This window comes from Agelaius tricolor, unplaced genomic scaffold (genome assembly GCF_023055355.1).
Source record: "Agelaius tricolor isolate 1412-34295 unplaced genomic scaffold, bAgeTri1.0.p SCAF_52, whole genome shotgun sequence".
In the NCBI taxonomy this organism is placed as follows: domain Eukaryota; kingdom Metazoa; phylum Chordata; class Aves; order Passeriformes; family Icteridae; genus Agelaius; species Agelaius tricolor.
Window position 1 is genome coordinate 1586463 of NW_027269312.1, and position 24661 is coordinate 1611123.

The following is a 24661-nucleotide window of genomic DNA, read 5'->3' on the forward strand; positions in this document are numbered from 1 at the left end:
CCAAACCCCTGAGCTCCCCACTCGTGAGAAACCCATGTCCCACTTTGTCCACCCAGCCTTGTACCCAGACTGTTTGCACCCTTCCCACAGCTGTCCCCATGGCCACATCCCCATGATCCTGTGCTTGTGGCCACCCAGCCCCCACCAGAGGCCACCAACACATGAGGACAAGACCTGACCTCACTTGCTTCCCCTTTGGCCAAAGAGCCACCACCAGGGGGACAGGGACAGCCACCCCCGGCAGCAAGTGACAGCCAGTGCACATGGCTGGGGACACCGGGATGGCTGGGAAGGTGGCACTGCTCCTGTGGGGTGAGTGCCCTGGGCACGGGCCTGACACCCCAGGGATAGGGAGGGGAGGGTGCACAGGGGGGCTGCAGGGTCCCCAGAGGTCCCCAAGGCCATCAGAACCAGTGCATGAGGTCACTGGAGCCATGGGGTGGCTTTGGGGACAGGGGAAGGGGGACAGGACTGTGGGGAAAAAAACAGGGGGTCAGGGATTCGGGGAGGCAACATGGGGCAGGTGGGGGTGACCTGTGCCAGCATGGGGTGGCTGTGACATCCCCAGTTCAGGGGTGCCCACAGTGCCCCATGTCCTGCCTGAGCAAGGGGTGGCCGCAGTGTCCCTGTCCCCAAGGGGTCCATGTCACACAAGGACACTTTGGGCACATCCCCCACGCCCCCTATCCCTGTGCCTCTGTCCCCATGGTTCCACCCCCACCCAGCCCTGTCCCTTCTCCCTTCCAGCCCAGACCCTCGGCATCGCTGGTGAGTCCTCAGGGGATGCCATGGCCCCACCCCACTGTCCCCAGCCCCACGCTGGCCCTGGCAGGCTGGTGTCCCCTGTCACCCACAGGTGCCCAGACCACCCAGCTCCTCGTGGTGCCCCCCTGGAGACCAGCATTGCTGTGGGAACGGGTGACACTGATCTGTCAGGGCTTGGGGACCGCTGGTGCCACCACCTGGTACAAGGACGGGCAGCGCTGGTGGCAGCAGGGACGTGACCACCTCATTGTCACCGAAGGTGGCACCTACACGTGTGACAGACCTGGCACCGGGCACAGCCCTACGGTGACAGTCTTACATGGTGAGGGGGGTTTGGATGTCCCCAGCCTGGCACCCACAGGGACCCCGACGGTTCTGGTTGGGCTCTGCTCCATGGGTCACCTCCTGGTGTGACCAGAGCCCATCCCCTCCTCTGGGGACAACCCAGACCATCCCTGTGCAAGGAGACTTCTCTCTCACAATGGGTGGCTCCTGGTGCCTCCCGGTGCCATCATGACCCTCCTGATGGCCCTGGTGTGACAGGACCCCTCTGTCCCTCAGGCTGGCTGGTGCTGCAGGTGCCAGCACGGACGCTGCTGGAGGGGGACACGGTGACACTGCGCTGCCGGAGCTGGCAGAACAAACCACTCACGGATGTGTACTTCTACCATGATGGGAAGAAGCTGGAGGGGCTCCATGATGGGACTGAGCTCTCCCTGTCCCCTCTGCAGCTGCACCACAGTGGCCGCTACCACTGCACGGGCTGGGTGGCGTCACAGAGGAGAGATTCAGAGACGGTGACAGTGACAGTGCACAGTGAGTGCAAGGATGGGGACAGGGAAGCCCAACATCCTCTGAGGGTTTCCCCAGCACTGCCTGAATCCTTCATCCCTCTCTTTACTCCTCCCTGGGTCACCCCAAATTTCCCAAGTCCCTCTTGGTTTCCCCCATGACTGCCCAGTTCCCCCTGCAGATCCCTCATTCCTCTCTTTGTCCTCCCCAGCCCTCCCTGGATTCCCCATCCCTTCCAAGGTCCCTGCTCTACCCTCTGGTCTCTGTGCCTTCCCTGGGTCCTCCCGCCCATCTCTAAATCCCAAATCATTCCCTGAGGCTCCTCAGTCTCTCATCTGGTTCCCCATCCCTGCCTGGGTCTCCCCCTTTCCACAGGGTCTCGCTAATTGTCCCCAGGTCCCAACGTGCCTCCCAGGGTCCCCTTCTGCTCACTGGGATCCTCTTTGCTCCCCTCCAATCCCCTTCTTTCCCCTCCATGTCCTCCACCCCTCCGGGGTCCCCAGTCCCTCACTGTCCCCCTGCAGGGGTCCTGCTCTCGGGGGTGTCCCTGTCAGCACAGCCCCCCGGGGGACAGGTGGCACTCGGGGACAGCCTGGTGCTGAGCTGCATGGTGGCCACGGGGACAGGTGCCCTGTCCTTCTCCTGGTACCGGGAGGGCTCGGGGGCACCGCTGGGCATTTCACCCCGCCTGGAGCTGCACCACATTGGGGACAATGACAGCGGCCAGTACCGGTGCCGGGTCAGCGACGGGGACAGCATGGCCGAGAGTGACCCCATGAATGTCACCGTCCTTGGTGAGCGGGACCCTCGGGCTGGGGATCACCACACCCATGGCACCCTCATCCCACCTTTCTTTGTGCCAGCCCATTCTCTGTCCCCACAGTGCCTGTGGCCAATGCCACCATCACCCCTGGTCCCCTGTCACACCAGGTGCATGCAGGTGACAACGTGACCCTGCACTGCTCGGTGCAGGTGGGCTCAGCCCCTGTCACCTTCACCTGGCTGCACAATGGGCAGGAGGTGGCCCAGGGTCCCCTGCTGGAGCTCAGGGACATCGATGTGGGACATTCGGGCACCTACCAGTGCATGGCCACCAACCAGCTGGGACAGGACAGGCACCGCGTGTTCCGGGCACTCAGCCCAGAGGTGGCCCTGGAGGTGACACCTGGCTCACCCTGGGTCACAGGTGGGGTCCCACAGGGTCACCAGGATGTTCATGACCCCTGGGGGGATGGGTGACCCTGATGTGTCCCCCTCTGTTTCTTGCAGTGGCTGCAGGGGCCGGTGGGGCCCTTTTGTTCCTGCTCCTGCTCGTGGGTGTCATTGTGGCCTGGCACCAGTGGCACCGTGTGGGTGGGTGACAATGGGGGCGACAGGGGTCATGGAGAGAGGTGGGAAGGGCCCCACAGAAGGGGGGCCATAGGGCAACACCCACAGCCCTTGACTTGGGAGGGGCTGAGCCCCCAGTGTCCATGGCTCCGAGCCCTGGGAGCTGTTGGAGGGTCCTGCAGGGATGTTGGGGGTTCTATCAGGGGTTCCCCTCCCTGCCAGGCTCGCGGTTCTGGGGGCTCAGGCTGCTGGTGCAAGTGGGGGCGCATCAGGGATACTGGGGGGCCTGGGGAGGATTGTGTGTCTGGTTGTGGTTCAGCATTCCCAGGGGCGGATGGGGGCCCCTGGGTCTCCAAAGTCACCCCTCCAGTTTTCCTTTGCAGATACCAGGAAGCACCAGGAAAGGTGGGTGCAGGCTCCAGCCATGATACACCTTTACCCAAACCCCCAGCACCTCCCATCCCCTTCCACACATCCCCTTATTCCCACAGGGCTCCCCAAGACCCCCTGGCACTCTCAGTGGAGGATCCTCAGGCGACATACATGGAGCTGCAAAGGCAACCGTGGGAGCCCAGCGACATCTATGACAATCTACACCAAAAGTTGTGATGCTCTGGGAAGCGGGAGGCACTGGGTGACACTGGGGGTGCTCCCTCCATGGCTCCTGTGGTTGTCCATCCTTCCAAGGGAGGTGGTCATGGGTCAGGGGGAGGCTACACAGGCCAGCCTGTGCTCCCCATTCCCCCTCCCACTACCCCTGTCCCATCCCACTGTAAAAGGGGGATTTGGGGAGGATTCTTGCTGAAAGGTTTCTCGGATGAAAATGAAGCACAAACATGGCAATATTCTATCTGAGAACTGTTTATTGATAAAGGAGGGTAAGGGTTCTTACCAAAGGGGAAGAGAAGGGAGTAGAAAGGGAAAAGGACAGAGAGAGAAACAGAAGACAGGGACAGCGTTACCGCAAGAAGCCCGGGCGCTCTGTGGGCATCAGCTCGGCAGATGGAGTGTGTGTGCTGCAAGCCAGGGCGAGCCCACATGGCTTTTGTGAGTGGCTGGGCGTGATTTCCAAGGACGGCACCTGCGTGTCTCTGGCATTGCGAGCGATGGCTGCAGGGGCTGCTGCGGGCTGGCTGCGGGCTGGTGCTGGGCACTGGTGGCTCTGGGCTGGCTGCCGCGGGCTGGGGCTGCCCTGGGCAGGTGCAGCAGGCTCGGGGCTGGGGGCAGCGTGGGAAACGCGGCAGAGGCGGCGGGTGGGTGCAGGCAGCATCTGCTCCATCGGGGAAGCAATGAAGGGACGTCCAGGAGGAGCAGGAATGAGCTGCCTCGGGGAAGCAGCGAAGCAGGGAAGAACGGGTTCGGACAGGGAAGAAGGACCACCGGGAGGAAAAGGCGAGGGGGGGGAGTATCGGTGATATTTTTGCCCAATGTCCGAGAGAAATGATGCACCTGACTCCATCTTATCAGAAGGCTAATTGTTTATTTTATTATACTCTATTATTCTATGCCATATTACATTACATCTAAACTGAATCTGCCAAGCACTCAACTGCACTCCACTGCACACAATCTCATGACTGTCAGCCAACAGTCCTGACACACACACAACTGGATTCAATTGGTTAGTGAATCAAAACATTCACACCAGAATCCAGTTACCAATTCCCTTCAGGTAAACAATCTTCCACAATGCATTCCACTTGTGAAAATCACAGGAGCAGTAAATGAGGTAAGAAACTCTTTGGATCATTCTTTTCTTCACTCAGTGCTTCTCCCAGGTTCAGAGAATGTGAATCCCACAGGGGAGGAGGGCCAAGCTGACCCTCCAAGCAAGCCCCTGATCCTTCCAAGAAACCCAAAGCAAAACGCTCCTGTTCTGTCAGAGTGTGTTGCTTTGATTTGCAATGGCTCTTCCTACAGCCGGATTTCCTGGGAATTTTTTCCTCGGCATCTGTCCCACCAGCCAGCGGGGATCACTCACAGCTCGATCACTGGAGCTTTCTCTCCCCTGATTGTCTGTTGTGTGAAGCCTCGCCAGGGACAGGGTTCCCAGCACATGTTCATTTTTCATCTCATGTGTAGCATATGTTGAGACATAAATCAAATACAGAATTGTTCCTCTTAACCCCAGTGTGCTTAGTGGCTCTACAATCCCCCTCCCAGTGCTCCCACTAAGGTGGCTTACAGGTGCCCATCCCAGTTCCAAAGGGGTACAGGACCTGGTTCCCTGCTCCTGGGACAAAAATGCAGCTTTTTGGTTAAACTGGCAGAAATGGTGTTTTTTGTTCTGCTCTGTCAAGGAAGCTGAACAGGGGAGCAACCACACTTGGAGTGGAAAATATGACCCCCTTCACTCTCAACTATTATAACGTTGAAATTATGGGACTTTTAGGCAAAAAAGTGGGAACAGGAATACAGTTCCTTACTAGTATGTATTGTGAGAAACAAATTAATGGAAGTTGACTTTCGTGTGATAATATATGAATTGATATTACATTATTGATTATCTTGTTGATTAAATATTGTGATGTTGTTGGGACAGTGATGTGTATTGTGGAGTGGCTGATGTTGTTGGGGTGCCCATCCAAGGCTGGGGCCCAGCCATGGCCCAGCCCCACTGCACAGGGATGGCCATTGCCCAGCCCTGCTCTGCCCAGCCCCAGGTGGCAGCCAGCACCTGAGGGTCCCCCCTGCCCCCATGGCTTTGATTCTGGCAGCTTTAGAGCTGCTGCAGAGGTGAGAATTCTATGAGGGAGAAGGCCTGGCTGTGGTTTGCTCAGCCCTGCAAGAAGCACAGAACCCAAAGGGAGCCCAAGCGGTGGCTCTGGGAGGGCCTTTGATGGTTTTCAGAGCAGGGCTGGCTGGAAACTGCCCCTGCAGGGGCAGCTGTGGGGGAACCAGCCCAGAAGGGTAACAATTGATCCTCTGTCACTTTACCCAACGGACTGAGAAATCCATGAAACTTCTGCCAATCCCACACCAAGCTGCTCAACAACCTGACCTGAACCCTCCTCCTCCTCCCTGCCTTGCCGTGGATGGACAGTGCCTGGATGCCCCGCACCCACCACAGCCGCTCTCTCACTGCCCTCCACACCTGGATGGGGAGAGAAAATTGAATGAAAGGTTCCTGGGTTGAGACAAGGACCAGGAGAGATCACTCATCAAATCCTGTCACGGGCAAAACTGCCTCGGAATTAGAGATATGAATTGAATTTATTGCTGACAAAATCAGAACAGGATAAGAAGAAATCAAATAAACCCTTCCATACACCTTCTCCCTGTTATGAATAACTATGTAGTCATTGGTTTTCACTACTATATTGGTTTTTCCAAATTATTTTGGTATAATACAGTTTGTAATCACTTTTTAACTGCTTTTGATACACTACAATTTTTGTCAGCCTTTTACCCTAATCCCTGTGTAAAATATATATTTATAGTGTAATAAATATATTCTAGTTTAGGCACTCACAAAGTATCAAGATAAAGACAATTTGCTGTGTATTACAACATTAACTGTTGCAGAAGTAGCTAATACCTTTCTTTGTGTAACTAAGTGACAATGGTGAGAAAACTCAGATAATTTTGTGAAATAACTAATGTTAATTTAATGTACTAGTGGATTATCTTATCTGTATGAGAAGAACACATTGAAAAGTAGTGAGTAAATAAACATCAAAAAAGAGAATGCAAAGAGGAATTTAGCACTGACCCTTCATTTATCAAGAACTGTCAAACCACAGAACAGGGGGGACTTGTGAGAATAGAAAATATTTAAATTTAATCTACAGTATGGTGTGTACTTTATGAAAATTAATCAAGGGTGAAACTAAGCAAAAGAATTCCCAGAACATGTAAACTGGAAAGAGTGTTTAAATATGTATAACCCTCCTTAGTATGTATTTATCCAATACAATGAAAAGGTATGTAAGGAGCATTGTTGTAGTTAACTGTAGGCCTCTGGCAGTTGCCAAGCACCCAGCCCACTGTTTACTGTCCCTTTTATCCCTTATTAAACATTTACAAATTTTAAAGAGTGAGCCTTGTTTCTCACACAGTTTAATCAAACGTGTCATTTTGTGCACAATAAGAGGGGAAAACATTGTGTGCCCCCCTGGCTCTGGGAGAGGGAATGAGGAGCCCTGTGGGGTGCTGTGAAGAGGAAGAAGAGACCCCTGAGGGGAATCGATGCCCCCAGTGCCCCCAGTGTCACAGCACATCATCGTAGTCACAGGGGTCCCACTGTCCCTCGTGGGGTCCCGACAGCTCCGTGTTGGTCACTTGTGGATCCTGAGGTGGGGCAGGGCTGGGGGACACCCGTGGGGGCCCTGAGAGAGACACCGGTTGTGGGGATGTGGTTGGGGGGGTGACACCTGTGGGTGATGTGTCCCTGTCCCCCCCTGTACTCACCCTCTGCCCACTTGGTGCCCATGGTGTTGAGCACAGCCCCCTCCTCCACGGTGGCGTCCTGTGGGGATAAGGGGGGGTCTGGATGGTGTCTGGGGAGGGGGAAAGGGGAGTTCCAGCCTGAGCCCCCCACTCACCTGTCCTGGAGCTTCCTGGCAGCTGCAAGCGAAAGAGGAGGGGGTGACCGTGGGGACACCGGGACCCCTGAACCTTCCTGGGACCTTGCAGCTCCAACCACCCACGGGACCCCCAAATCCCCACTACAGCCCCAATTCCCGATGGATCCCTGACTCCCCCCGGAGACTCTGAGCACCACTGAACCCCCCGGAACTTCTGCATCACTGCAGTGCCTCCAGTCCTCCTGGTGCCCCCAACCCTATGAGCCCCCAGAACCCCAAGCCTGGAAGGGATGGGCACAACCAAATTCCCCATAGGACCTCAGAAAGATCCCCCAACATCCCTGCACTTCCCTCCAGGACCTCAAATGCTCCACGAGCTCCCTGTGCCACACCAATGTTCCTCAAAGCCCACCCAGGGAAGGCCCTGGAGCCCAACCAAGACCCTCCAAATTCCCCCCAAATCACTCAGGACCCCCAGCTGAGGTCACTGTAGGCTCAGTGTCCCCCAGCACAGGGGCCCTGGGTGCTGCCAATCTCTGCCTCAGCTCTGGGGGCTCCCCCTCACTCCAGGACCCCCATCCCCCCCATTGTCACCCACCCCGGTGGTGCCACCAGTGACAGGCCCCGATGACAGCCAGGAGCAGGAGCAGGAACAGGAAGGTCCTGCCCACATTCACAGCCACTGCTGGGGACAGAGGGGACACATTGGGGTCACCTGAACTGTAGGCATCCTGAACACCCCAGCAACCCCGTGTGACTCCACCTGTGAGCAAGGATGACTGAGGTGTCACCCCCAGGGCCAGCTCAGGGCTGAGTGCCCGGAACACGCGGTGCCCGTCCTGTCCCAGCTGGTTGGTGGCCACGCACTGGTAGGTGCCCGACTGTCCCACATCAATGTCCCTGAGCTCCAGCAGGGGACCCTGGGCCACCTCCTGCCCATTGTGCAGCCAGGTGAAGGTGACAGGGGCTGAGCCCACCTGCACTGAGCAGTGCAGGGTCACGTTGTCACCTGCACGCACCTGGCGTGACAGGGGACTGGGGGTGATGGTGGCATTGGCCACGGGCACTGTGGGGACAAAGACAGGGCTGGCACCTGGCAGGGTGGGATGGGAGTGCTCTGGGTGGGGTCATCTCCAGCCCAAGGGTCCCGCTCACCAAGGACGGTGACATTCATGGGGTCACTCTCAGCCGTGCTGTCCCCGTTGCTGACCCGGCACCGGTACTGGCCGCTGTCATTGTCCCCAATGTGGCACAGCTCCAGGCGGGGGCTGGTGCCCAGTAGTGCACCCAAGCCCTCCCGGTTCCAGGAGAAGGACAGGGCACCTGTTCCCATGGTCACTGAGCAGTTCAGCTCCAGGCTGTCCCCAAGTGCCACCAGTGCCCCGGGGGGCTGCACTGACAGGGACACCCCCAAGGGAGGGACCCCTGAAGGAGAGGGGGACACCAGGGAACAGTGAGGGACCCAGGGGTTTCAGGGAGGGGCAGGGGAACTCCAGTGATGGAGAGCGGGCGCAGAGATGGAGGCGGGGGGTGTGCTTCGAAAGGAACCCTGAGGGATGCTAGGAGGGTCAGGGAGGGAACACCTGGAGAGGGAGGTGGGCAACACCAGGGCAGGTAGGGGGACCCAGGGAGGGGATGGTGTGATCTGGGGAATGTGTGGAGAACTCAGAGAAGGGTGATGGGACCCAGGGAGGGGTGAGGGGACCCAATGTGGGATGGAGGGAAACACGAGCCAGGAATGGGGGGACCTGGGGAGGGACCAGGGAAGCAATGGCAGGACACGGAAATGGTGCCAGGGAAGGATGGGGGTACCCATGTAGGGGCTGGGGGTCCCAGGGAGGGACACAAGAAAGGATGGTGGGAGCCAGGGAGGGATCCGGGAAAGGTTGGGTACCCCAGAGCAGGCATCAGGGAGGGCTGGGCGATGCCAGGCAGTGTGGGGGACCCAAGGAGGCTGTGGGGGCTCCCCATGCCTATCCCCGCACTCATTGCGCACCGTGACGCGGAGCCGGGCGCTGCTCTTCCGCACGGCCCCACCCTGGGAGTGCACCTCACAGCCATAATTCCCTGAGTGGGAGACCCCCACGGCGGGAACCAGCAGCTGTGGGGACCCCTGCAGGCCCCCCACCACCTGCCCGTCCCGGTAGAACACGTGCAAGAGGGGGGCTTGGGGCCGCAGGGGGCTGGGAGTGCTGAGGCAGCTGAGAGTAAGAGGGGACCCCTCGGTGGGTGTGGGGGGACCCTCCAGCACCGGCACCGAGAAGAGCTCAGGGAAGGAGAGGGGAGGTGAGGACTGTGGCTCTGAATCCACTGGGAAGTGGCTTCGGGGTTGTCAAGATATTGGAGTTCCAGCCATGGGGGTGCTCACCGTGCACTGTCACTGTCACTGCTGCTGACCGTGGCTGCCAGGACCCCACCAAGCCCCCACAGCTGTAGCGGCCGCTGTGGTGCAGCTGCAGGGGGGACAGGGACAGCTCTGTTCCCCTGAGGGACCCCCCGAGATCCTTCTCCTCCCGGTAAAATCGCACCCTGATGAGATGGTTTTCCTGCCAGCCCCGGCAGCGCAGTGTCACTGTGTCCCCCTCCAGCAGTGCCCACGCTGGCACCTGCAGCAGCAGTGGGTCTGTGGGACAGGAAGGTCACATTTTACTGATGAGACAATTCTGAGGTGGGTGCCCATAGCACCAGGGACATCTGGGTGCTCTGGAGTGCACTGGGCTGCACTGGGATGTCCCTGTGTGCAGGGCACAGGCTCTCGCCACATGAGGGGTGTGAGGCCACCCATGGAGTGGAGCCAATCCTGACCTCTCAAGGGCCACCCTGATCATTAAAGATCCACCCTCACCATCTAAGACTGTCTTGGGGGGGCTGCGCTTGGTGCCGGGTCTGTCACATGTGTAGGTGCCACTCTCGGTGACACTGCGGCGGTCACGTCCCTCCTGCCCCCAGCGCTGCCCATCCTTGTACCAGGTGGTGGCACCGGGTGTACCCCAGCCCTGGCAGGTCAGGGTCACCCGGTCCCACAGCACCGCCGGCCTCCAGGGGGGCTCCACCAGGAGCTGGGTGGTCTGGGCACCTGTGGGTGACAGGGGACACCAGCCTGCCAGGGCCAGCGAGGGGCTGGGGACAGCGGGGTGGGGCCATGGCATCCCCTGAGGACTCACCAGCGAGGCCGAGGGTCTGGGCTGGAAGGGAGAAGGGACAGGGCTGGGTGGGCATGGCACTGCAAGGAAGGAGGCACCATGGTACAGGGTGTGGTGGCTGTCCCCAAAAACTGTCCCTGTTGGGACAGCATTTCTTGTGGGAAAGTGTGTGTGGGTGGTCTCAAAAAGATTTGGAGAGGCAGGGGGACATTTCTGTGTCACAGCCACCCATGCACCACATCCCTGTGGCACAGACACCTTGGGAACAGGGACACTGAGGCCACCCTGGGCTGAGGCAGAACATGGGGACACTTTGGATACCCCAGGCACGAGGACACCCATGCTGGCCCAGGTCATCCTCACCAGCTCATGATCCCATCCCCATGATCCCATCCCCATGGCCACATCCTCGCGGTGCTTGTCGCTTTCTGTCCCTGCATCCCAGTTCCCTTGTCCTTATCCCCAGAGCTACCTGAGCCCAAAGGTGCCAGTCCCCTCATTCCTGTGCCCACATCCCACACCCCAAATTCCTGCCCCCCCTATTCCTGTCCCCAAAGCCACCCTACATCCTCAGTCACAGCAAGGTCCACTGTGGGTAACATGCTCTGGCACTGCTGCCATTGGGGACCTCAGAGGACCCCACAGCCCCCCTGTGCCCCCTCCACTCCCCATCCCCGGGGTGTCAGGCCCCTGCCCGGGGCACTCACCCCACAGGAGCAGCGCCACCTTCCCGGCCATCCCGGTGTCCCCAGCCATGTGCCCTGGCTGTCACTCACTGCTGTGGCCACCACTCCCCTGGCTGGTGGCTCTTGGGATGAAGGGGAAGGAAGCGAGGTCAGGTCTGTCCCCACCTGTAGGTGGCCCTTGGTGGGGGCAGGCTGGGGACACGGGTGGGTGGGACAAAGTAGCACATGGGGTTCCCAGGAGTGTGGGGCTCGGTGGGTTTGGGGAGGCAGGAATGCGGTCACTGGGAAATGGGGGTGGTGAGGAGGGGGAATGTCCGGCGATGGGGATGCCATGGGAATGAGCGTCCCCATAGCTGGGGGGACTCAGGGATGGGAGTCCCAGGGGAATGTGGGCTCCAGGGATTTGGGTTCATGGAATTGGGGAATGGTGGGTCCTAGGAGGATTTCAGGGGATGGAATGAATGGGAGAGGGTTCCTTGGGAATGGGGTCCTGGGCCATGGAGATACTGGGGAATGTCAGTACTGGGAATGGGGCCGCAGAGAGGGTGGGATATAAGGAATGGGGGTCCCATGTTTCAGTTTCCAGGGAATGTGGGTGCCAGGGATAGGCAGTGGCTGGGTGAGCCCATGGGTTGCATCTCCTTCCCTGGGTGCTTCAGATTTTTGGGTGACCCAGAGCTCAACATAGCCCCCACAAGGTGCCTGCGGCCTGGGGATCACCCCAGAAAGATTTTGAGGGGCTCTGGATCTGTGCCCCCCCAGCTCCCAGTGACTTTTTCCTCCCTTTTATCCATTTCCATCATTTTACCCCTCAATTTCACAAGACCCCAGTGTGTGCCTTGATGATCCTGGGGGGCAGCTGAGCAGGGAATGGGCTGGGAAAGCCCAGGGTGGGGGAAGCAGGGTGAGAGGTCTGCAGGGAGGGCTGGGGAGGCTGTGGGGTATGGGGAGGTCCAGCTTTTACCCCCCCCCCCCCCAAACACATTCACTTTCTCTCTCCTGCAGAAGAAGAAAGAGGCCGTTTGAAACCTTTCTCACACAGAGGTGGTTTCTCTCCTGGGGGGGACATCCAGGGGCTCCTGTCCTGTCCGGGGGGGATCCTGTCCCAGGGGGCACATGGGCTGGACAAGGGTGTCCTGTCCTGGGGCATGGCAGCTCTGGGGGACTCCAGACTTCTCCATTCTTGATCCTCCCCTGCAGGATATGAGCCAGCAAGAGCAGCTGGGGAAAGGAGCCCAGGACAGGAAGGAGCTCCCAAACACCTCTCCTTGAAGCCAGTGGCCATCGAAGGGTGGGGCCCAGCCATGGCCCAGCCCCACTGCACAGGGATGGCCATTGGCCAGCCCTGCTCTGCCCAGCCCCAGGTGACAGCCAGCACCTGAGGGTCCCCCCTGCCCCCTTGGCTTTGATTCTGGCAGCTTTAGAGCTGCTGCAGAGGTGAGAATTCTGTGGGTGGAGAAAGGCCTGGCTGTGGTTTGCTCAGCCCTGCAAGAAGCACAAACCCAAAGAGAGCCCAAGCAGTGGCTCTGAGAGTGTGGAAGGATAGAATGTAAGAAAATAAAGATACTGCAGAAAGTAGCCTCACACCTGAAGAGTTGCAGCTGTACTAATCACCAAAGATTAAGAACAAGCCTGCCCTTAACAGGCCACAGCTCTGTCTAATGAGAAGACGAGTGCTACAAAAGAGTGAGTTCGGTGGGTAAAGAGAGTTTGTGTTTTTAGCTCTGCTGTGAAGATGAAAGATTCAGTACTGCTAGGAGCTGCCCATAAGAAATCACGAAGAAAGTATGAGAACCTTTGCAATAAGATGACAACATGAGAGGGCTTTTGATGGTTTTTCAGAGTGGGGCTGGCTGGAAACGCCCCCTGCAGGGGCTGCTCTGAGGCAACCAGTCCATAATGTGATCATGTGTTCCTCTTGGTAAGGGAATGAGAGACACAAGAACTACTGCAAAGACAACAACAATCTGCAAGTTTGCAAAAGGAGCGATTTGCCCTCCTCCCTCCCGCCTGAGGCCGCCATGGCCTCTGAGGGGATGGAGCTGGAGCTGGGCGCCCCCTGCTGGCCGAGAGTGCTCCCTGCAGCGCCCCCTGCTGGCCGCGGTTATAACTGCCACAAAAACCAACAGCGCTGAGCGGGAGGGAAAGTTCTGGGTTTGTGTTGTTGGTTCTGTCCTGCTTTATAAATTTCCCAGTAAAGAGCTGGTATTCCTTTTCCTACACTTTTGCCTGGAAGCCCCATCAGTTTTGAAATTAAAAAAAGTTTTAGACAGGGGTCTTCTTTCAATTCCAGGAACGCTCCCATTTACCTTGGCAGATATTTCTCATTTAAACGAGTTGCCAACTCCTGGGTTCCAGCCTGGATGTTAAAGACAACCCAAGAGGAGACACGGTCAGGGACTTGGCCATCTCATGCTCTGCCTTTTGAGCCAGTTGGGCCACCAAGAGCCCTCTTCATAGCTGGCACTTCTGGTCACCCGGCCACTCAGGAGCTGGCTTTGGCAGAGCGTAACGCTGTCCCCAATGTGCCATGGCTGACAAACTGATGGACAGACGGGGCCCTGTCTCACCATAAGCAAGGCCGGACCCACCCGGGCCACACGCAGCTTTTCCAAAATGTCTCCAGACATCAAACTTTGCCTGTCTCTGACACCCCACCCTGTGCCATGGCCTGATCCCGACTGCCCTGGAAAAGAGGGAGACTGGAAACCCCACAGGGCCTTTCTGACATCCTTGTGGGGAGAACAGGGCAGAGGATGGTTTGGGACAGGGGAGAAGAGAATCCAGAGCCTCCTGAAGGCCAATTTGGCCATCAGAGCAAGGAAGGTCCAGGGCCCTGCAAGATTCCTGTGGTGAAGGAAACCTGCTGGGGGAAATGTCTGGGGTTTGTTCCTTTTTGGGGGCTTTCTCTGGAAATTGTTCCTTCTGTGATCCTTTGGACTCTGAACCTTGTTGCTGTTTCTGTTGGTTTTATTCTCTCTCATTGCTGTTGCAGGACATTGTTCATCTTTTACCTCTTTTGGGATCATTGTGCCTCCATGGGGTGCAGGAGGGGCAGTTTTTAGTGGCAGCACAGACACGAGTGGGTGCCCATGGGTGGGGATCCCCAGTGTCCCCAGTTCCCCCCAGTGTCACAGCACATTTCCGTAGATGTCACCGGGTTCCCGCGGTCGCCCCTGGGGTCCCCGCAGCTCCGCGTTGGTCACCTGGGGATGCTGGAGGTTGGTGGCACGGGGGGACGCTGCGAGAGACACGGGCTGTGGGATCTGGGTGGGGTGACACTGGTGGGTGACGTGTCCCTCTGCGTGTGTCCCCCCCGTACTCACCCCCTGCCCTCTTGGTGACCACGACGTGGGTGTACAGCACCTCCCCCTCCTCTGGGGGGGCTGGGGGATCCGGGGGGGCCCTGAGGGAATAAAGGGGATGTGGGGGAGGGAATGGAGAGCTCTGGGGTGGGGGTAAAAGGGGACTCATGTCGGGAGCCCTTCACCAACCTTTCCTGGTGCTTCTTGGAAGCTGCAGAGGAAAGACGGGAGATGTGACTGTGGGATTGCAGGGCCCTGAACCCTCCCAGGATTCATGACCCCCCATGGGACGCTCAATTTACAACAGACCCCTCAATCATCTCTGAAGCCTCCCAGAATTCAGGAACCTCCCCAGTGTCCCCAGCCAACTCAGCCAAAAGAACCGAAAGCCCAGCAGGGACAGAGACCTCCTAACTTCCCCAAGGGCCTCTGAGAGAACCCCCAGCATTCCTGCGGGACCCTCCAGCACCTCCCAATCCCTTAAGGACCCCCAGACAATGCCACAATTTTGGGGCTGTGGGTGCTGCCCAATTAATGTCCAACACTGTGTGCCTCTACAGCTCCCTGGGACGCCTGTGCCCCCATTGTCACCCACCCACACGGTGCCACCAGCGCCAGGCCACAATGACACCCAGGACAGTGACATTCAGGGGGTCACTCTCGGCCACGCTGTCCCCGTCGCTGGCCGGGCACTGGTACTGGCCGCTGTCATTGTCCCCAATGTGGCACAGCTCCAGGTGGGGACGGGTGCCCTGCGATGCCCCTGAGCCCTCTCAGTGCCAGGAGAAGGACAGGGGTCCTGTCCCCACGGCCACCGCGGAGCTCAGCACCAGGTGGTCCCTGAGTGCCACCTGTCCCCCGGGGGCCTGCACTGACAGGGACACCCCGGAGGGCAGGACCCCTGCAGGAGGGGAGGATAGCAAGGGACAGTGAGGGACCCGGGGGGGTGGTAGGGGAGGGGCAGGGAGACCCGAGTGAGGGAGAGGGGGCGCTAGATTGGTGGGGCTTGGAAAAGAACCCCAAGGGACACCTGGAGGGGTGAGGGGATGACACCAGGCTGGGTATGGGGACTGAGGGAAGGGATGATGTGACCTCAGAGGGGGGAGGGGGGGAATGTATGGGGACCAGGGGAATGTGTGGGGACCTCAGAGAGGGGTGGGGGGGATGCTGGGTGGGGTGAGGGGACTCAGAGAGGGATGGGGAGACACAAGCCAGGAATGGGGGGACCTGGGGAGGGACCCGGGGCAGGGATGCAAGGACACGGAAAATGTGTAGGGGTAAGATGGGGGTAGCCCTCTAGGGGTGGGGGACCCTGAGAGGGACATGAGAAGGGAGCAGGGGAGCAAGGGTAGGATCGGGGAAAGATTGGGGCCACAGGGCAGGTGTCTGGAAGGACTGGGCATCCCCTGAAGGCCTGGGAGAGCTGAGGAGGCTGTGGGGGCTCCCCGTGCCCATCCCTGCACTCACTGCGCACCGTGAGGCAGAACCGGGCGCTGCTCTTTTGCACAGCACCCCCCTCGGAACACAGCTGGCAGCTGTAATTCCCCGAGTGGGAGACCCCCACGGCGGGCACCAGCAGCTGTGGGCACCCCTGTCGGCCCCCCACCACCTGCCCGTCCTGGTAGAACACATGCAGGAGGGGGGGTTGAGGCCTCCAGGGGCTGGGGGTGCTGAGGCAGCTGAGAGTCGGGGGGACCCCTCAGAGTGCTCGGGGGGACCCTCCAGCACTGGCACTGAGAAAAGCTCTGGGAAGGAGAGGGGAGGAGGATTTGTGAGCCTGAGTCCCTGGCGAGGGGCTGTGGGGGTGTCAGGTTGGAAGCTGTGGGGTGCTCACCGTGCCCTGTCACTGTCACCGGTGCTGAATTTCATGAGCTCCCTGACCACCAGGATTTCACCAGACCCTGCAGCTGTAGCGACCGCTGTGGTGCAGCTGCAGAGGGGACAGGGACAGCTCGGTGCAATTATGGAGCCCCCCCGGACCCTTCTCCTCACGGTAGAAGGACACCAAGGTGACCATGCAGTTCCACCAGCCCTGGCAGCTCAGTGTCACTGTGTCCCCTCCAGCAGCGCCTGTGCCAACACCTGCAGCACCAGCGGGCCTGGGTGTCGCAGACATCTTTCATGAAAAATCCTTTCTTAGGATTTTTCCTTGTGAGAAGCTGCAGTTTCAGCAACCAAAAGTAAACAATGGTTATCTGCTGCTGTGGAATGCAACAGGTGGACCCGTGATTGGTCTCCTGTGGGTGTTTGGCTTTCTTGACCACTCATGGCAGAGCTGGCTCTTGCTCTGTCTGAGACACAGATCTTTGTTATTCATTCTTTTCTATTCTTAGCTTAGCTAGCTTCTGAAGAAACCTTTTCCTTTCTATTTCTTTTTAGTATAGTCTTAATGTAACATATATCATAAAATAATAAATCAAGCCTTCTGATCATGGAGTCAACATTCTCGTCTCTTCTTCATCCTGAAAACCCTTGTGACCACAGTCACAATTGGTGACCCTCGACTGAGGAGGACAATCATCACTTGAAGTGGATTCTAGCCAGGAGCTGAAGAACTGAAGATCCGAATTTGGAAAGAGTTCACAGCAAGGCTGACCACAAAGAGAACCTTCTGAAAAGCCTCCAGGAAGATGTTCAGAAAGCTCAGCAGCACCATGCAGATAGCCAGAGAGTCCTGGACACTGTCACAAGGTACTGTTGGTTTTTCCCCTCCTGAAGATGAGGCCATTCACAGTTTGTGGCTGCTCATCTGGAGGACTTCTCCCCTAGAGGATGAGGTTCCATTCTCCCTTTCAGAGGAGAAACTTATTGCCCTCTGGCAAAAATGGGGTGAAGAGGACGGACTTCTCCTGTTGGAGACAGATTTCTATGAGTTTTTTCGATGGGCAAAGCTCTTTGGGTTTTTTACGAATGTGCTATATGCCCTGGACGTGTTCGTCTGGGAGTGTATGGACTCCATTTTCCAATTCTTTTTGGGCCGTGGGTTCAGATGCCCCTCGATTTATTCAACCTTTTTGTTGCTCTTTCTAGTCTTGAAACGGAGAGCAGCTGTTTTTCCCTGGATTGCTAACTGCAAGGGGAAAGCCCTGTTCCCCCTGATTCCGGGGGAAGACCCTTTGGAGGGGGACGCTCTGCTGCTTTCCAGCCCCCCTGAACCACAGTGGGGGGGCAAAGTTTCGCCCGCAGCCAAAGTTTTTTTTACTGTGTCTTCGGAGCATGCTCAGACGGAGCTGGTTTTTCCCCCCTCCCGTTGCTCTCAGGGGGGATGGGAGTGGGCGGTGTCGCCCTGGCCAGCGCCATGGGTGCCGCCCCGGCCAGTGCCGCCAGCGCCGCCCCAACCCGCCCCGTGCGTGCGGGCAGTTCCCCGCGCAGCCCCTCCCGTGGCCACCCCTGCGGGGGAGCCTGTGTGCGCTCCGGCCGCGGTTCCGCCGTCTTCCCTGCCTGCATCTGAGTCTTAGAGACACCGCTTCCCGCGGCTGCGCCGATGTTGCTGGGCAACAGCGATCCACCATTCCCCCCGGCCGTCCTGCCGCCTTCTGCGACTGCGGTTCCGCGGCCGATGTCAGAGCCCAGCGCAGAAGATGCTGCCGACTCCGTGCTGCCCCCGCTGCCCCCGCCGCCTCCCCAGGCGGCCCCGCTGCCCGCCCCGGCAGTTCTGCCACCTGCGGGGACTTCGTTCTCTGTGTCTGCGTCAGAGGCTGCCCTGGAGCCGGCGGCAGCTGCAGCGGCGCCTCCTGCATCCAGTGTGACTTCCTCCCTGAGTTTTTCGGGTTGTCCCGGGGCTGCCCCTACGGGGGGAGCTGGGACAGGGGAAGAGGGCGTCGGCCTGTCCTTCCGTGGAGGAGGCATGGCCCGACAGCTGGCTGTGGGCGCAGCGCGGCTGCCTGTTTTCAAGATCAGCATTTTTGGCGGGTTGGGGGGTGTTTGGTCCGGGGTTTCCCCCTGGGGGATGCGGATCTCTCTGCCGCCCCTCGCGCGCCCCAGCGGCAAGGGGGAGGTGGGTCCCGAAAGTTCTGCCCCTGGTCCCCAGCCCAGAGAGGGTGGAGGTGGTGCCGTGAGGCAGATGGGAGGAACACCTGGTGCATTTGCATTGCAGAGGCAGAGGGCACAGCAGGAAGCGAGCATCGCTTGTCTGCTGTGGGGAAAGGACATCCCCAGACCCGAGACGTAGATTCTCGGGACAGCTTCTGTCTTCCCATTGCTGGCATGCCTCGGTGATTTTGGGGAAAGGAAGTGTTTGGTCATCCCTTCTGCCATTGCACTGGCAGCAGGGTGCGGGTCTGTGCCAATGCAGAGCCTGCCTCGGGGACTGGGCCTGGGCTGTCTGGCTTGGTTGCTTGGGCCAGGGCCACCTCCCGGCCTCCTGTTGGGTTTGGGGGCTTTGCTTCCCCCTTCTGGTCCTGGGCCACCTTTCTGTGGGCCAGGTCTGGGGTTCCTGACCCTTCCACATGGGCCAGGGCCCCCAAGGGCCTCTCTCTGGCTCCTCTGCTGCTGCTGCTCTTTCCAACAAGACAAAAAAAAAAAAAAAAAAAAAAAAAAATTAAATTGAATAAAAAAGGGTGAAAGAGCTGGCAGCACTAAGAGGCATTGAGGAGCCAGGGATTGGCTTCAGCCCAAGTTGTTCAATAAAGGGCTGTGGCAAGACATTTCAGAAATTTTCTCAAAATTGTTTGAAGACTGTCAATGGACTTTTGATAACTATTGATGGACTTTTCTGTAGCAAGCCTGTTTCAAGACCAAAAGAAACTTTCAGATATGGCAAAGAGGAACATCTTCAAGCCATGGACTTTTCCTGAAACTCAGCTGCTTGGACTTGAATTTTCTTTGCATTGTTTTTGCATTTTCTTATATTATAGAATTGTTTTAGTAATATGATAGAATTTTATGTTCTACAGGTGAAGAAATTCCCAGTGCATTCCACAGGAGCACTTGAGTGGAGTTTGATTGGCAACAGATAACCTGTCAAGTGTTTGTCTTTTTCTTCAGCATGAGTACAGCAGAGAAAATTACAAACACTTTTTCCTTTTAATTTAACTAAATAAAAAAAGGTGACATGTCGCAGACATCTTTCATGAAAAATCCTTTCTTAGGATTTTTCCTTATGAGAAGCTGCAGTTTTCAGCAACCAAAGTAAACAATGGTTATCTGCTGCTGTGGAATGCAACAGGTGGACCCGTGATTGGTCTCCTGTGGGTGTTTGGATTTCTTGACCACTCATGGCAGAGCTGGCTCTTGCTCTGTCTGAGACACAGATCTTTGTTATTCATTCTTTTCTATTCTTAGCTTAGCTAGCTTCTGAAGAAACCTTTTCCTTTCTATTGCTTTTTAGTATAGTCTAATGTAACATATATCATAAAATAATAAATCAAGCCTTCTGATCATGGAGTCAACATTCTCGTCTCTTCTTCATCCTGAAAACCCTTGTGACCACAGTCACACCTGGGGGACAGAGGGGTCCTGTCACACCTGATGGCACCAGGACCCTATCCTGGGTTACACCCAGTGCACCAGGGGTCCCCAGTTCCCACATGGTTTCCCCGACACTAGGATACTCTGGGATGTCCCCATAGCAGGGGACAGGCTCTGGTTACACCAGGAGGTGAACCATGGAGTGGAGCCCACTGAGAGCCCTGGGGGTCCCCGGGTGGAAGGCTGGGGACACCCAAACCCCCCTCACTGTTTGAGACACTCACAGGGGGGACTGAGACTGATGCCCGGTCTGTCACACGTGTAGGTGCCACTCTTGGTGACAGTGAGGTGTTCAGGTCCCTCCTGCCCCCAGCGCTGCCCGTTTCTGTACCAGGTGGTGGCACCGGCGGTCCCCGAGCCCTGGCAGGTCAGGGTCACCCAGTCCCACAGCACCGCCGGCCTCCAGGGGGCTCCACCAGGAGCTGGGTGGTCTGGGCACCTGTGGGTGACAGGGGTGACACCAGCCTGCCAGGGCCAGCGTGGGGCTGGGGACAGCGGGGTGGGGCCATGGCATCCCCCAAGGACTCACCAGCGAGGCTGAGGGTCTGGGCTGGAAGGGAGAAGGGACAGGGCTGGGTGCAGGTCATGTGGGCACTGTGGACACCCCATGTTTGCACACGTCACCTCCACCAGCCCTACAGCACCTGTCCCCACAGCCATAAATCCATGGCCCTGTGCCCATCATCCCATTCCAATGGCACCTGTACTCCTGGCCCATCCCCATGCAACACGGCCCTTGTCCCTGTCCCTGCATCCCTGTTCCCCTGCAGCCCTGTCCCCACAGCTACCCAAGCCCCAAGGCTCCTTCTGCCACATCCTTGTTCCCACAATTCCATCCCCCTGTTCCTGTCCCAACATCCCAGTTCCCATGTTCCTGTTCCTAAAGCCAACCCAAACCACTGGTCACACTGGGCTCCATGCCCTGCTCTGGCTCTGCTGGCATTGGAGACCTCAGGGGACCCCACAGCCCCCCTGTGCCCCCTCCCCTCCCCATCCCCAGGGTTTCAGTCCCGTGCCCGGGGCACTCACCCCACAGGAGCAGCGCCACCTTGCCGGCCATCCCAGTGTCCCCAGCCATGTGCACTGGCTGTCACTCGCTGCTGTGGCCACCACTCCCCTGGCTGGCGGCTCTTGGGATGAAGGGGAAGGAAGCGAGGTCACGTCCATCCCCATGTGTAGGTGGCCCTTGGTGGGTGCAGGGTGGGGATGCTGTGTGACATGGGGGGGATGGTGGGACATGGTGGGGACATGGTGGTGCCAGAATCTGGAGTCTAAGGCTGTGTTGGGAGCCAGGGATGGGTGTCAAGGGAATGGGGTGCCTAGGGATGGGGTCCCAGGGAAATGGGGGTCCCAAGGGTTGGGTGGACTCAGACTTGGGAATGAGGGTCCCAGAACAACGTGGCCTCCAGGGATTTGTGTAGTAGTAAGGGACAGGCGTTCGGAAGATTTCGGGCTGTGACGGAAAATTACAGGAATCCTTCTGCCCCCCTCCCCATAGATAGGGATCACCCTTGGAATGTAGCCAAACAGGTAGCCCCCCTAACCTATGGATGCCAGTAACTTTCCACTCCATACTAACCCTAGGAAGTATAGCCAAACCCCTGCCTGACGTAGAGAAACCCCTTACTCCATAAATACCCTTGAGACCCCTCAATAAACACCTTTAACCGTCCACCACATTGGTGTTAGTGTCCGTTATTGGCCACGAGGGATCCCAAGAAGGAGATCGCAGTGCTGGACTCCGATACCAGGTCATCGCGGCCTTCGCAAGAAGGCAACATAGTGGTGCCGAAAACCGGGAGCGACGCAAGTCCGGGCAACGGGAGTACTCCTGGCCAGGGGACAGCATCCACAGCGCCGGAACAGGGGGACGCCCCATGACCCGCGATTCATATGGAAGCGATAGCGAAGGTCGTAAGTTCGATACATATGCAATGGGGAATCAAATGTGAGCTCAGGAATTTTAATCTCACTTTAACGAGACTCCTAGAGCTTGGGGTCATTGCTCGACCCATAGATATACTGCACTCTGAGGTGTGGCAGAAATGTACTGTCGCGCTAGCAGAGGACACAAAAGCCACAGGCAGCAGCAAAAGCCTGAAAGCGTGGGGGAAGGCAGAAGCAGCCCTACGCAAAGCATTAGAAGAACGGGAGATGTGGAACGCTGCGCGTTCCTGCCTGTTAATCACGCCACAGCTGGCGGAGGGGGCGATAACGCGAAACTCCCCTGGTGGCGACCCGATTGAGAGCGGGGAGATGGGGGGGCCGGGCGCATCCCATCCCTCCCCGAGCCCAGAGCCCCCGGAGCCCCCGGGGGACCCCCTGACCCTTTCAGGAGACCCTCCGGGGCCCAGACCACCTCCAGAACCCCCTGGAATGCCCGCGGGCCCCTCGCCTATCCCCTCCCCGCCGCTAGCCGACTTAGCGCAAGAAGCGGAGGGACTCGCGCGGTCATTTTGGGAAGGACTGGCGGCAGAAACCCGAAATATCGAGAAGGCAAGCGCACAAGCGGGTGGCTGAGGGGATCCGCCGCCTTTCCCGTTTGAATATGGCGCGGGTGGCCGGGAAGAGGGGTGGAGCCCGTCGGCCCGCGGCGGGAAGAACCCGAACCCAGCAGACATGCATGCGTGGGGGTGCGACAGAGGGCGGGCACTCGCTCAGGAGCCGCGCCCACTGCCGCCACCATATATGAGAGAGATCCCTCCCTGCGGGAGGCAGGGCGAGCCCAGGGGGCGGGAGCGGCACCGCCCCCGAGGGGAGGAGCGGGGCCGAAGCCGAACAAAACGGCAGGGGAGACCGGAAGTTCATTGGCAGTTGACTTCCGACTCTGAAGGGAACCACACCTCCCCAGACTGCTCTGCGGAGCCCACCGAGTCCAGCAGCGACTCGGAAGCAGAGAAAACAGAATCAATGCGGTTTCGGACGAAACCAAATAAAACTTTTAACACAGTCGGGAACCAGCCCCAATACGAACTCACCGACTGGGATAAAATCAAAATCGAATGCGTGGAATGGGCACCTGCAGCATCGGTGCATGCCTTCCCGGTGAGAATTACGGGACCCCAGGGGAACCAGCAAAGAACGTATACTCCCGTTAATTCCAAAGACGTTCAGACAATAGTAAAAGCTGTCTCAGAAAAAGGAATTAACTCAGGGGTGGTTTCCACTCTTGTGGATGGTCTTTTTAGCAATGATGATTTACTCCCTTTCGATATAGTGCAAATAAGCCGTATGCTTTTTGATGGGGCGGGTTTGATAATATTTAAACAGGAATGGACAGACCAATGTGCAACCATGCTTGCTCAGACAGCGGGGGAAGGGCAGCCACTCCACGGGTCAAGTTTATCTAGGTTGCTGGGGAAGCACGACGAAGTAGCCACACCCCAGCAACAAGCTGCACAGCTTCGGATCGAGGAAGTCAGGGCGACTTCCTGGGCGGCCAGAGAAGCTATACGCGCCGCATCCAGGGTGGTGGCCAGACCGACACCATGGTCGACCATCAAACAGGGGGAGAGTGAAGGCTTTACACAATTTGTCGACCGCCTTCAGGCTGCGGTGGACTCTTCTAATTTACCCGCTGTCGCAAAAGGCCCGGTAATCACTGACTGCCTCCGGCAGCAATGTAACACCGTAACCAAAGATATATTGCATTCCCTGCCGGCCGGGGCCAGCCTGGCTGACATGATTAAGCATGTTGTGAGGGAAGAGCAGCTGACCCCACTTCAGGCAACCGTACACACCCTAACCAGTGTGTTGGCCTGCTTCAAATGTGGTCAGTCAGGTCATGTCGCGGCAAACTGCCCCCAGCCAGCACAGCTTCCCCAGGCAACACCCCCGCCCCAGCAGCGCCCCAGAGGGGTCTGCTGGAACTGTGGGAAGAGAGGTCACCTCGCTAGGGACTGTAGATCCCAGTCCCGGGGAAACGGGAGGGGGGGGGGGCGTGCGGGCCATATTCAGCCCTTTCCCGCTATGGATGCGAGACGGCCCATCTATGCCAACCCACAGTGGGGCAGGGGATCCTCATCACCCTATGCTCCCACAGGAGGCGGTCAGTATCGCACCCCCTCCAGCGATACAATGGCAGAGCTATGCAGTACCACCAACCGTACCCTCACACCCACCACCATCACAAGCCACGCAAGCGCTACAGGACCAGCAGGGAACACCCCAGACCGGGACCCCTGGGTGGCCCTGGCCATGAAAATAGGGAAGGAACCCCTGAGGATGTGGGGGACGTGCCGCCTCTATGGCAGTCAGGACCCCCACATCGTAGGACTTCAGTTTTGGGTAGACACGGGATCAGACTGCACGATTCTCCCCCAGTCACATTGGCCCAGACATTGGCAGTTTAAGGAAGTCCCTCCAGTGAATGGGGTGGGGGGACAAACCCGGGTGTGGAAAAGCACCCAGCTGGTGGCTATAACACTTCACACAAACAAGGGACCAGAACAGACAGTAGCGATTTACCCCTACATTTTGCAAAACTCTCCACCACTAATAGGAAGGGACGTCCTTGCTATGCTAGGAGTCAAGATTACAAATTTATCATAAGGGCCACTGCTGTACACCCTCAGCTGCCGATCAAATTGACTTGGAAATCATCAGATCCTATTTGGAGGGAGCAGTGGCCTTTGTCAGAGCCTCGA

At 58.0% G+C, this 24661-nt stretch overlaps 1 protein-coding gene across 1 annotated transcript; it reads left to right on the top strand.

The window, feature by feature from the left end:
• The first annotated feature begins 281 nt into the window (after positions 1-281).
• LOC139604546 (Fc receptor-like protein 2) lies at positions 282-3495 on the top strand. Its single transcript, XM_071455677.1, has 8 exons — positions 282-312; positions 857-1087; positions 1327-1581; positions 2082-2351; positions 2441-2743; positions 2827-2910; positions 3270-3291; positions 3378-3495. The coding sequence occupies exons 1-8, from the start codon at positions 282-284 to the stop codon at positions 3493-3495; spliced, it is 1314 nt and encodes a 437-aa protein (XP_071311778.1).
• Positions 3496-24661: the final 21166 nt, after the last annotated feature.

Excerpts from the sequence above, each read along its gene's own strand:
- LOC139604546 (XM_071455677.1), top strand. The coding sequence starts at position 282 with ATGGCTGGGAAGGTGGCACTGCTCCTGTGGG. Across the intron at positions 2,744-2,826 it reads TGGCTCACCCTGGGTCACAG|TGGCTGCAGGGGCCGGTGGG; the intron begins GTGGGGTCCCAC and ends TGTTTCTTGCAG. Across the intron at positions 2,911-3,269 it reads GCACCAGTGGCACCGTGTGG|ATACCAGGAAGCACCAGGAA; the intron begins GTGGGTGACAAT and ends TTTCCTTTGCAG.